Here is a 12,917-nt window from a genome sequence, read left to right as displayed (position 1 = left end):
CCCCCTGAAATGTTCTATCCAACCACTACATTATTCCTAATCCGATGAATACAATGAGTAGGATACAATACAATGAAACTTCGAGAGAGTTGCCTTAGAAACAGACTGATAGATGAGCATTTCCTTTCCTTTGGTCCCCTCTTTAAGAAGTTTGCCCATCACTGCCCTAAACCAATAAAATAATGGGCATGGCCCAAAACAAATAAACAAACAAACAGGAAACATTCTCATAAGGGAGAGAGAGAGAGAGAGAGAGAGAGAGAGAGAGAGAGAAACATATAATAAGCAATGCAACTTCAAAGTCTTATAATTCTAGTGCAAGCCAAAATTATTTCTCTGTTCTCCATTGTTACTAATTTGATATTTACTAGTATTTTTACACTTTTGTTTTATTCTTTCATGAGCAAAATGTTGCTTATTTAATATACTTACTCTTCTATATTGTTTCTACTTGGGAAAATACAAAGAAATAATATTATGCAAAATTATGTTGTATCATATACCTCCCCTGGGAATCAATTTTATTTTATTTTTCAGAGAATAATATCATCTTCCATTTGTCTAACAAAAATCAATTTCTGTTCCCTAAAGCCTATGTTGGATATTACCACTGTACTCTGAACATATCTCAATAACTAAATTTTATATTTCTAATCTTTCCCTTAACAATTTTCTCCAAGTTACTTCTCCTGCTAAAGAATGTACAGTGGTTCTCCATTGATTTCAGGATCAAATCTCTGCTTCTTTTCCTGGTTGCTCAAAGATTTTTTTTCTTATCTAGGGAATACTCTTTCCTAGGACTCCTCTTCAATATGAATATCATCATGCAAAATATTGCCATATTGTTCATTTAAAAAAGAGAATACTTATATAAAACTAAAACCCTAAGATAAAAACCCCAGTTAAACTAAAGTGAAAATCACATGCTTTTATTAAAAGATGATTTTAAATTGGCTTTTAAGCTTGGAAATTCTATTGCTTTTTATTTCAGTCCTGAGTTTTCTTTTCTACAAAACTATAACATCATAGGATAATCAATTGAGTGATGAAGGAAAGATAGATTTATAATCAATATAAACATTTATTAATCACCTATATTAACATAATATTTTGTTAAGGACTGTGCAAAGTTCTAAAGATACAAAAAAGATGTAAAAGACAATCTCTGTCTTCGAAGAGCTAACAGTATAATGGGGCTGCTAACATATAAACAAATATATACAAAATAAACTGAAAATAGGTTAAATAGAAAATAATTAACAGAGGGAAGATAATGGAGGTAAGCAGGGTCAGGGAAGGCTTCCTCTAGAAAGTGGGATTTTAGTTGGGGCTAAATGAAACCCAAAATTATCAATAATTGGAAGGGAGGAGGAAAGGTAGGGACAGCTTGAAAGAATGCTAACTTAAAAAAATTTTATAGAAAACATAGGATCCCAGAAAAGTGAAATTATTTGCATGAGAACATACATGAAGCCGTGAGGAACAAGCAGGATAGGAAACAAATTTTTTATTTTTAGCTCTAATAATTGTGGAGGGATGTGTGTGTGTATATGTGTGTGTGTGTGTGTGTGTGTGTGTGTGTGTGTGTGTATGTTTTAATAAGTGATCCCTGTGACCTTAGTTGGGATAGAATTGTAAAGTGCCATCTTAACAGCAAGTTTTCAAAATTGAGTTTTTTCTCTGTATTCTTTGGGGAAATCCAATCTCACCCTGAGTGCTGCTCAAGCACATGGCCCCATGCAGCTCAACTTTATGCATAATTTCCTGCCAGCTTGTTCCAAAGCCTGGACCTGTTTTACATATCTGAATGGCAATGTGTAAAAATAGCAGGTTCACCTTGAAGCCTCTTAGGTAATCTAAAGACTGTTTACCATTTTGATGATTTGTGTGTGTGTGTGTCACAGATTGGTGAGTGAGAAAACAAGGTGGCCCCCACTGCTGCCTTATGATGCTCACAGGGCTGCTCAGCAAGGTCTCTTAGGAAGTGAGAAGTGTAGCAAGGATCAAAGGTGTTTGTGATGATGGGAAGCAGGTGGAGGGTCAGGAGGGATCAGATCAGTAACTGTAGCAATGAAATATGTTGAAATGAAGCTGATTCTTTTGTAAGGATTTTCATTGTTAGTTTAGTGCAAAAGAGAACCAAAGCAGCTGGGCAGATATCTTATTAAATATCTACTCCTTTTCAAAGCCTGTTGCTGGAGACATATATTTATGTGGACGGGCACAGATAATATTCTCTGGCCTAGTATAAGGAAAAAAAGATTATGTTTATGCAATAGAATGGAGTCTCAGATTGGGGAGTTTAATGTGAGCAAAGAATTCAATTTGGTCAAAGGTTCTCCATGATGCAAAGAGGACAAAGAACAGTGGGTTTCATTTTAAATAACTAAGAAGACAAGAAAACACAGAAAGATTAGGTCATTTCCCAAAAGTTACAAAATAATTGATTTTATCACATAGCACCAAAATCCTCTATAGATCTCTTGATCTCAATAGATTTCTAGCCATCATAAACAAGAATTTCAATGACTTTTAACTTCTAAGGGTCCTTTATTTTTAGAACAAGTATCTTAAAAACCCAGAGAAAGTTAACATCATAAGCCTTTCTTTTTCCTAATTTTTTTTTCCCCAGGTCTAGATTAGAAATTTCGGAAATGGAATGGGGCAGTATAGTACAGTGAATAGAGAAATACTATCTGTTTGGAATATCTAGGTACAAGTTCTTATTCTTCCACATATTGGATTTGCAAGCTTTAGGCAAGTTTTTTAAACTCAAAGTGCTCTAGGCAGCTTTCTAAATCCATAAATTGCAATCCCATTAGTAGTTTCTTTGTTACTAATACATGGTGCTCACTCTCCTGACTGAATAATTGCATTGCTCTTCTGTCCCTCATGACTAATAAATTCCCTGTTCCTCTGGCCCACAGTATGCTTTATTTCAAGACAGATTAAGAACCACCAATATGAAGTCTTTTTTTTTATTCCCTCTAAATATTAGTATTGTTCAGACAAGTCACGTCCTCATTCCCATCCAAAACATTTCTAACTGGATTTTTTTAAATCATGCCCCTGTGTTGGTTCCCCCTTTTTCTTTTTGATATAGTTAATAGAGCACTGGGGCTGAAGTCAGTAAGAAGTGAATCCAAATCTGTCAAATACTTTATATATGTGTGGACTAGAGCAAATTACTTAACTGATGCTTGCCTCAGTTTCCTCATCTGTAAAATGAGAATAAATAGGTACTACCTAAAAGGGTTATCATGAGGATAAATTTTGATATTTATAAAGCACTTATCATAGTGCCTAACATATAATAGATACTGTAAATGCTTATCCCCTTCCTTTTTCTTTTTATTTCCTCTTCCATTAGAATGTAAACTACTTGAGAGCAGAGTATTTTTCTGCTTATATTTGTATGCCTAGTGCATTGCTTAATATATTAAGTTCTTATGTATTTGTTGATTGATTTATTGATAGCATATCACATCCTCAGTTAAAAATGATCATTCATTCTCTGAGCTTAGCACAGTGCCTTGCACACTGTAAGTGCTTTTGAACATTTAATTACTGATTAAGGATAAATAATAACGCCATAGAATTGACCAAAGTCCATTTTTCATGCACTAGAAATCACTGATTTCCATTTTTATGATACTCCCCAATGTTTGCTAACAAACTATACCCTGTGAATAAACTAATAAGATGCTGATAGTCTTGTAAGATCACAAATTTAGATAAGATCACAAAGTTGTCTGTCTGTAATTATTTTGGGGAGATTCCTGATTCAATACAGAAATATTTTGTGATTTGTGTGTATTTGGCATTTGACAACTTTAGAGTAAAAAATGAATTGAAGATGTTTAAAAGAAATAGATTTGGATAAACACCTATTTTAGAAAATGACCAAACATAGTATAGTTTATGGATAAAATGGAATATTACTGCACTATAAGAAATGATGAATAAAAAGAATTCAAAGAAATATGGGAAGATTTTTTAAATAGATGCCAAACAGAGTAAACAGAGCCAAGAAAGAAGTACACACAATGACTGGAAAAGATCAGTAACAATATAGTTAAAAATATCAAACTAAACTCTTTATAAGCATAATTTCCAAGGTTTGTCCAAAAGAAGAGTTGAGGAAATATACCTTCCTATTCTTCTTTGAAAAGGTTACGGTCTATGGATGTAAAACATTGCATAAGCTGTCAGATCTAGTTAGTGTATTATTAAGATCAATGAAAAAAAGTTTTTTACAAGGATCCCAAATGACTTTACTTTTCAGTGAAGCCTAAATCCACAAATTAGAATAGAAAAATGAGAATCAGATTCAGGGAAATCAGTGATAAGCAGAATTTGGACTAATTTGTTAATCCAGTTTGGACTAAAACACAATTCAGATGAGGAAAAGGAAAAAAAGTAATTTAAAAAATTACTTGAGTCATTCTCTTAGTGTTGTCCATGTAGGAAAAAAAAATGCTAGTAGCCAATATGCCTACCAACATAAAGAAAGATAAATGTAGCATATGGATGGAGGATATCCATAGAACTTTAACATTTGAATGCTGTGTAGTATATTCATGTAAATTGCTTGACTAGTCCATGAATAAGTGGGGTTCAAAAACAAATTGCTTTATGTTCTTTTCCAGGAGATTATGTTGTAATGTCTGTGTACTTTGACCTGAGTAGAAGAATGGGGTATTTCACCATTCAGACTTACATTCCCTGCACACTCATTGTTGTCTTATCTTGGGTGTCCTTCTGGATCAATAAGGATGCTGTTCCAGCCAGAACCTCTTTAGGTGAGTTCCTTTCCTTTCATTCATATATGTGTGGATCATAATGTCAAATGATGAAAATTTGTTAGGCTGAATACGAAACTGCCCACCTATGATAATTTTTCAAAAACTTTGCCTAAATATATAAATATGCATTAACAAATCCACATTACAACAGAAAATGAGAAAACAAATACGATTTCCTTTGTTTCATAGCTAAAAGTATTAACTTTCATCACAAGAATATGGAAATAGTTTTAATAAGAAATAATTTATTTGTCAAAGCTTCATAGACTGGAAATGGTGAGGAATGAATTGATAACAGAAGACCATCATGCAATGTTAAAAATATTGGTTCCACCTCTTTTCTTAGTTCCATTCTATCTAGAAGACTTATTTTTGTTATTTTTAATGAGCAAAATGACCATGACCACCCCAAACATTATCATCTTCCTTTTCAGGTCTTAATGTTAATGAAATCTGGACAACTCAATATTTACTAAAAATTCCCTAGGGGATTAAAACACTCTATTACATGTGTTTATGTATATATTTATATATTCATAGGCATATACACAAATATATGTATACATATACCAATATATATATATATATATATATATATATGTATATACTGAAGGTCATCTGAAAAAGCCTAAATGGCTAATGGTCAGAAATTCTATGAAGGAGATTTTTTTATTCAAACACATGTTAGACTATATAACCTCTGACCTTCATTCCAAGTCTGAGTTTCTGTGGTTCTGGATATATACAAACTTACACAGATAACAAAAAAATAAGAAATAATGTTTACATAGCACTCTGCCAGTTTTCCAGAATGCTTTATATGGTTTTTTTTTTCATTTGATGCTCACAACAACCTTAAAGGTATTTACTTTTTATGTTCCCTTTTACAGATTAGACTGATTTGTGACTTGTGTCTTGCTTATGGTCACACATCTGATTAATGCTGGTGAAGGAATTTGAACTCAGTTCATCCTATCGTTTACCAGATTTTCCATATTTATTTTAAGCACTAATTCAAAATTCTTACCCTTAATGAATTTTGCCCCAGTTCAGTCAACATTGTGGCAGGATAACAGAGGGAAAAAAATAAATTTGAATCAGAAAATTTTATTTTGAAACTTGCCTTCATTTTTTCATTATAGGTGTATTCTTGGGAGGGTCATTTATCCTCCCTGGCACTCAAACTTCTCTTTTGTAAAATTAGAAACTTGGTGTAGCTGATTTTTAAGGTATCTTATACCTGAATTTTATGAAAACTCTAAAAGCCTTGTGGACTTAAATTCCTAAACACAACTCCAATCTTGAATTCTAATCTGAATTAAGTGATAAAAGCAAACATGTGGTTTACATGTTGTAACAGGTTATAAAAGGAGAAAGATAATTGGAGAAGAAAGTATGTTGCAGGAAAAAATATAGAGATCTTAGGATTGTTCCCTAATCAATGAGAAGACACTTTGATTTCTCTAGACATTGACCAGAAATGTAATACTCATCTAGTTATGAAAAAAGATAATATTTTTTCTTTCTAGATTCATGAAACTGCTCCAACACTCTCCCCTGCCCTTCACCCTCAGAAATCTATCCATTATTCTCTCCTTTTGCCTTAGTCTTCACTGAAATCAACTACAAAATTTGCTTCAGAAGTCTTCCCAGCAGAGACTAGTTCATATGTTTGAGTGTCTGGTGGAGTTAATTGCCTCCTGGCTATCTCTATGGCTAGAAGCAATTCTGGTGGGCACAATGCAACATATCTTTAGGTGATGAGGTTGTTTGTTTTTGTTTTGTTTCCTTTGGGACAGTGAGTCACAAGTCTCAGCATAATAAACCCTTGCATTATTGAGACTTTCCAACTATGGCTTCTTAAGAACCAACTTAACTTCAAAATTTTGGCTAAGTTAAGCAAAACAAAAATAAAATTGTTGATAGCCAGTAGGAACTTTATAGATTAAGAACAAATCTTTTAATCTACAAATGATGAAATGTTTGAGAAAAGTTAAGCAGCTTATTCTAGGTCCCTTGGATAGTGTCATATGTCGACTCATTTAAGACTCCTGATTCCTAGTACAGTACTCTTCGTCAGTTGTTCTGAAAAACAGCTTACAATCTCTATAACTTCACCCTACCCTGACATCTTCCCCTGTAAGTATTGTCTCTCTTTGAGAATATCGGATCTGTAAGGGCAGCATTTTTCTTTCGTAATTTCATGTTCTCCAGAATTCAGCATAGAGTCTCACACATAGTAAGCATTTAATATTTTTCATTCCCTTATTCATTCATTTACACATGCATTCATTAATTAATTGAAATATGCTAAATATAACTGCCCTAAGCTACTCTGGCATTATTCATTGAATTAGTTTTATTTTCTAGGATGAGACAATTTTTTTCTTTAATAAATAAACAATGAACTTAAAGTCACAAGAAATGTGTTCTCATCTCAATTCTCTTATGACCTAGGTCAGTGATGGGCAAACTATTCCCCTTGGTCCAGATCCAGGCTGTAGTTTGCCCATCACTGCCTTAAGCAAAAAGGCAGTGATGGGCAAACTACAGCCTTAAGCAAAAAGGCAGTGATGGGCAAACTACAGCCTGGATCTGGACCAAGGGGAATAGTTTGCCCATCACTGACCTAGATAGTTTAAAAATGGGTCTTGTAATCTCTCTGAGTCTCAGTTTCATTTTCTACAAAGTGAAAAATTGGACCACGTCCTCTAAGTTACATCTAGCTCTAAATTTTGTTTCTATGATTCTGTCACATTAAATATGTTTAGTTGCCTCTGGTATATATATAGATGAGAATCAATTACAGATCCACTCTTGGGAATTAGCATCTAATATGTTCTAGCTTAGAGAGGAACTTCTTTGTGTCTCTCCCTTCTTATTAGAGATAGAGTTTTATTATGATGTCTCAGAATCTCATCCTGATCTCTCATACTGACCAATTGGTACAGTAATAATTTTTTATTCTCTTTTACCATGTTTCTTTCCTAGGTATTACCACTGTCCTGACGATGACTACTCTTAGCACGATTGCCCGTAAATCTCTCCCCAAGGTCTCCTATGTGACAGCCATGGATCTCTTTGTGTCTGTCTGCTTTATTTTTGTCTTTTCTGCCTTGGTGGAGTATGGAACCCTGCATTACTTTGTCAGCAATCGGAAGCCAAGCAAGGATAAAGACAAAAAGAAGAAAAACCCAGTATGTATAGTTTTCTTTTGAGACTATTGGCATTATTGGTGTAGCTAGACCTCCAGGGCACTTTTAAGAGCACATCTAAACTGGGGCTTTTGTTAATCTTCAGATAGATGATCTTGGGTTACTTGACTCAAAGATGGAAACAATAATTTAAGTTTATCCAGCCATAAAGAATAAGTAACTGATCTATTATGGTCATTAGGGACAACAGAGATATGTCTTTCTCAGGAATAGACTACATAATTGATGCATTCTGTGAGTTCTAATAGTTACACAAAATGGAGCAATTTTATGCTTTCTTCATTTTATGAGAAGTATATTCGCTTAAGAGGGATTTATCTATTGTGCAGTGATTAATAGGCTAGACCATTAGATTTTACCTATATACCTTCCTCTAACCCTTCCCAACCTTCCCAACCTTTTTTTGAAATTATTGATATTTCAGGACCAAATCACATCCTAGTCAACTTTCCAGGTAGGTTTTTCAAATTTAAAATGCGACCAGAATAACAAAGGTAATGTTCTGTGGTCAATTTAAAAAAAAATAATAAATTTTTTGTTTTTGAGAAACGACACAGTTTCACATAGGAAATATAGCTGATTTGGACATTAACTTTATATTCTGGACCTCCTGGGAATAGGTATTTATTTGATAAAGTAGTTCTTTGACTACCAACTGTGTTTAAGTGTTTTGGTTGGGTTTTTTTTTTGTTTGTTTGTTTGTTTGTTTTTAGGAAAGGCTACATTCCTATTGAATAGTTCCATTTATTAACTTTTTTTTTATCACCAAGGACAACTTGCTGATGAATACCCATGAAAATTTCTTATACTATACACAAAAATTTTCATGATGGGGAAAAAGGGAAGAGAGAGAAAAGAGATGGAAATATACATATTAGGATAGGAAGATAGTGTGACCTACTCCCTATTTTGTTCTAAAAGGCCAAATTAAGGGAAGAATGACATTTTGGCAGCTATTTGAGCCATCTAATACAATGACTGAATCTCTTTGAGATTCTCTAACTTATTATTGTTTCTTTAAGGCCACACTAGGTAACCCTAAAGAAATCATTGCAAGGAGGAAATATAAAATTCAGTATTATAATATAATGGGCAAAAGACAGCTATAGCACTAGTACTAGAAAAAGGGATTTGGCCTGTGATATCATTAGTATTGAGAACTCTCAACTGAGAAAATACCTACCTCTCTCCTATCTAACTAATGCAAATTGGCACCTTCTTTGGAATTTATAGTTTCCAAGAGCTATCTAGATTACTGGTTGATTCAGTAACTTTCCCAGGGTCAAATGGCAGATGTCATAGTTAGAACTAAAACCCAGGCCTTTCTGATTTTGAGGCTAATTTTCTATTAAGTACTACTGCTTGTAGAGCTATTATTAACTTTAGAAAATGCTTATCTTTCCTTTCCAAGATATGTAATGTGCTTACTCTTTGCAGGTCTATCCCTCCATTCTTTATTTTCTTTTTTTAACTTCTGCCTTTTTACTTTTCCATTTTCTCTCCTTGATTCAATTTTACCTTTGTCCTGTTTCTTACCTGACTTCTTCCCTTTTACATTTCTTTTTCCTAATAAGTTAGTTTATTTAACACCTTTCAGTATTACTCCCAAAACAATAAAGTTGTGCTAACAGTCATTAAAGAGTCCCTAAGAAATATCCTAGTTTCTATGATGATAAATTTTGTGTCAATGATAAGAAATACTTATATTCTAAAATCTGGATAATAGGAGAGATCAGATGAAGAGAGGATGGGCAAAGATGAGCAGGAAAAGAAGAGGATTCACAAAATCCATCACAGAAAATATAAATTGCTGAGATTATTGAATATATTTTTTATCCTTTAAATGAAGTAGATGATGTAATTCGTTATCTAGTGAAAAGAGCTGACAAGTACCAGACCCTTTAAATGAGTAAATGAAGTATTTAATTCTCCTATGATGCTATACTGATGCTAATTGTGTAAAATCAGATCTTGCTGATGAAAAGGTTTAGAAAAATAATTATAAAATTTGCTTCCGTGCTGGATAGAAAGGCAGGAGGAAGTTAGCTTGCAGTGCACTGGGTTTTGTAGTTTAAAATCCAGATAATATTATATTAGAATAATACTGACAATTGAAAATCTACTAGCAATCAAAATATTTAAAAAATTTTTCTTTCTCATCAGTCATAGGTTTTATTATAGTTCAGGACTGTCCTTCTTTGTTTATAATTTCAGTTCTTTTTTTACTTACTATGTTTTGGGTATGTATCTTTAATTTATCTTATTTTGTCTCTTCCTCTTCTTTGTTTTCCTTTCTTTGTAAAAAAAAAATGTTATTCTCTTTTCTGTCTACAAAACCAAAGCTTCTTCGGATGTTTTCCTTCAAGGTATAATGTTTTTGGAATGGAAATTCACTGCATGCCACTGCTGAATTTAACTATTAACGCTTAAATGAGATTTTTTTTAAGTAGACATTTAAGCATTCTACTCCAGGTAATACATCTAAGAAGTAGAAAGTTCTACAGATTTAGAAATAAATTTGTAGAGTTGATTCAGCAGCTCCCATATCCAAGTCACAGATGTTTTGAATTCATTTGTAACTTAAGAGCAGCCAACACCTTGAACAAAGTGAAACTTTCTAAAGTAGTTTAAACCATGCTTTGACCTCCTTTCTTAGAAATCTCCGTTCCACCAGTGCTATTCAACACACGGTGTTTTAAAGCTCAAATGGACCCCTGAAATCTTTGAAAATTCTATTTCAAGACGTAGACTTTTTCCTCCTAAGAGATATTTGAATGTTTTTCATGCAAATAAAAATTATATTAAAGTCCTTTGAGAAAAGTCCTGGAATTTTCAGGGTTTTATAATTGAACAACCAACCAACAAAATGTAACTGGCTCTGAATACACTGCCATTATTCAAGATAGTAAATGATGATAGTTATCTATTTCCATTTGATTTTTGGAAGTTTATTCCTAAATGTCAATACAATTAATTTTCCTAAGCCTACAACTGAATTGGTAATGCTAAGAAACTCCTTTGTCCTCTAATTCATTTTTCATTAGTAATAGAAGGGCAAGGATTCAATTATCCTGGATTGAAAGGAATACTAATTTTTGTTCACCAAAACTTACAAAATTTTGCCATTCTAGATGGTGAAATTCATTGAAATTTCTTATTCACATGTAGGTGAACTTGGCTAACATTTTCATATTTCTTAAGTGATTAATTAATGTGATACTTCATCTCTCTAAGGCATTAGCCATCCAATGGAGTTAAAACCTGAGGATAGTCTATATTGCCATACAGTTAAAACAGAATTTACCATTAGCACCATCTTTGTTCATTTTAACAGGCTATTTGCATATATATAAGCATGTCAGATGCCTTGGTTTCAAAGAAAGTATTCATTAAAAATAATTCTCCATTCCATCCAATGCCTTCATGTCTCCAACATCACCTCTGATAGTTAGTGGAATAAAGTCTCATGTAGTTGTGTGGTCTAACCCTTTAGATCTTTGAGTTCATTTGATGTTCAATTTCCTTGCTATAGCTATTAGCTTGATAATATTATTTTCAGCTGCATTGCTTAGCTCGAAATTTGAAGTATGCAAATGTGCTCTCTTCATAATTTAAATTTTATCATTGTAGATCACGATGTCATAGCAATTTCCTGAGTCCCCATTTGCTGAATCATCATTCCCATTGACCATGCTGTAGACAAAAAATTCAGACTCTGCTGATTCTGATCAATTCTTTCCTTCCCTTTTATTATATTCTTAGGCACCAACCATTGATATTCGACCAAGATCAGCCACTATTCAAATGAACAATGCCACACACCTTCAGGAGCGAGATGAAGAGTATGGTTATGAGTGTCTTGATGGTAAGGATTGTGCCAGTTTTTTCTGCTGCTTTGAAGACTGCCGAACGGGGGCATGGCGTCATGGAAGAATACACATCCGCATTGCGAAAATGGACTCCTATGCTCGGATCTTCTTTCCCACTGCCTTCTGCTTATTCAACCTGGTCTACTGGGTTTCCTATCTTTACCTTTAAACAAGAATGGAGCGATTATAAGAATCTTACTCAATGATTCCCATGGGGAGATGATTTAAATGTTCCCTTTAAAAGTTCACTTACTATAATCTCTCATTTACTTTATATCGGTCTCAATTCATTTGTGCCATAATCAAGAATATCCTAATCATGCTATGTCATTTGTCCTCAACTTCCTTTGGTTACTGTGATTTGGATATTACTGATCGAACATATGAAAACTGTTATGCTGATGGAAAATGAGAAAGTTGAAAACAAATTAAATATGATATAGCTATGGCAGCTGTAACAGAAATGGAGGGGGTGTGGAATTGAAGTGGTGGGATACCTTTTCCTTTCATTGAACAGATTACATATCTATATATATATATATCTATGTATAGACATACATAATCATATATATAGTACGCATATACATGACATTTATAAGAAATGTACAATGTGTTTGCTTGGGGTAGAGATATAGTCAGTCTTTACTCTTTAGGATCTTCTTTTCATTTTGAGAAGTGTCATCTCTCACTTCAAATAAGTGTTAAATATCCTAGGCAACTTATCCTCCTATACTCCCAAGGTAATAATAGAAGAACAAAATATCATCCTTTAAAGAGCACATGTAAAATGTTGTAAATATTGCGATACATTATAATATTTAAAGTAGTGCATGCGTCATTTTAGAGCCAAAATAAATGAAGCAAAGATACTCTAAAGTATTGTCTTTTATTTTGTGGCTCTGGGCTATCAGTGAAAAATATTAGTAGAATCATAAGGAATCTGGTCTAGGTTTGGGATTGGGGAGGAGAATTTAACTGCCCTCTCATGCATGAAGATTAAAACAGCACTTTTGTGTATGACAGTTTAA

The 12,917-nt window shown here is 33.3% G+C and overlaps 1 protein-coding gene across 5 annotated transcripts in view; it reads left to right on the top strand.

Annotated features, from left to right (window-relative positions):
* The window catches only part of GABRG2 (gamma-aminobutyric acid type A receptor subunit gamma2), a 104,804-nt gene extending 92,746 nt beyond the window's left edge, over positions 1 to 12,058 (top strand). Inside the window, exons 6-9 of one of the 5 annotated variants that reach the window (XM_044661723.1) lie at positions 4,650 to 4,802; positions 7,797 to 8,002; positions 10,363 to 10,386; positions 11,783 to 12,058. In XM_044661723.1, the coding sequence (XP_044517658.1) occupies positions 4,650 to 4,802; positions 7,797 to 8,002; positions 10,363 to 10,386; positions 11,783 to 12,058 (659 nt within the window). Of the gene's footprint in view, positions 1 to 4,649; positions 4,803 to 7,796; positions 8,012 to 10,362; positions 10,387 to 11,782 lie in introns of all 5 variants that reach the window. The other 4 variants (XM_044661724.1, XM_044661726.1, XM_044661727.1 and 1 more) reach the window with 4 other exon arrangements.
* Positions 12,059 to 12,917: the final 859 nt, after the last annotated feature.

This window comes from Gracilinanus agilis, chromosome 2, assembly GCF_016433145.1.
Source record: "Gracilinanus agilis isolate LMUSP501 chromosome 2, AgileGrace, whole genome shotgun sequence".
In the NCBI taxonomy this organism is placed as follows: domain Eukaryota; kingdom Metazoa; phylum Chordata; class Mammalia; order Didelphimorphia; family Didelphidae; genus Gracilinanus; species Gracilinanus agilis.
Note: the sequence above shows the minus strand (reverse complement) of the source record. Positions and strands in the feature narration are given on the sequence as shown.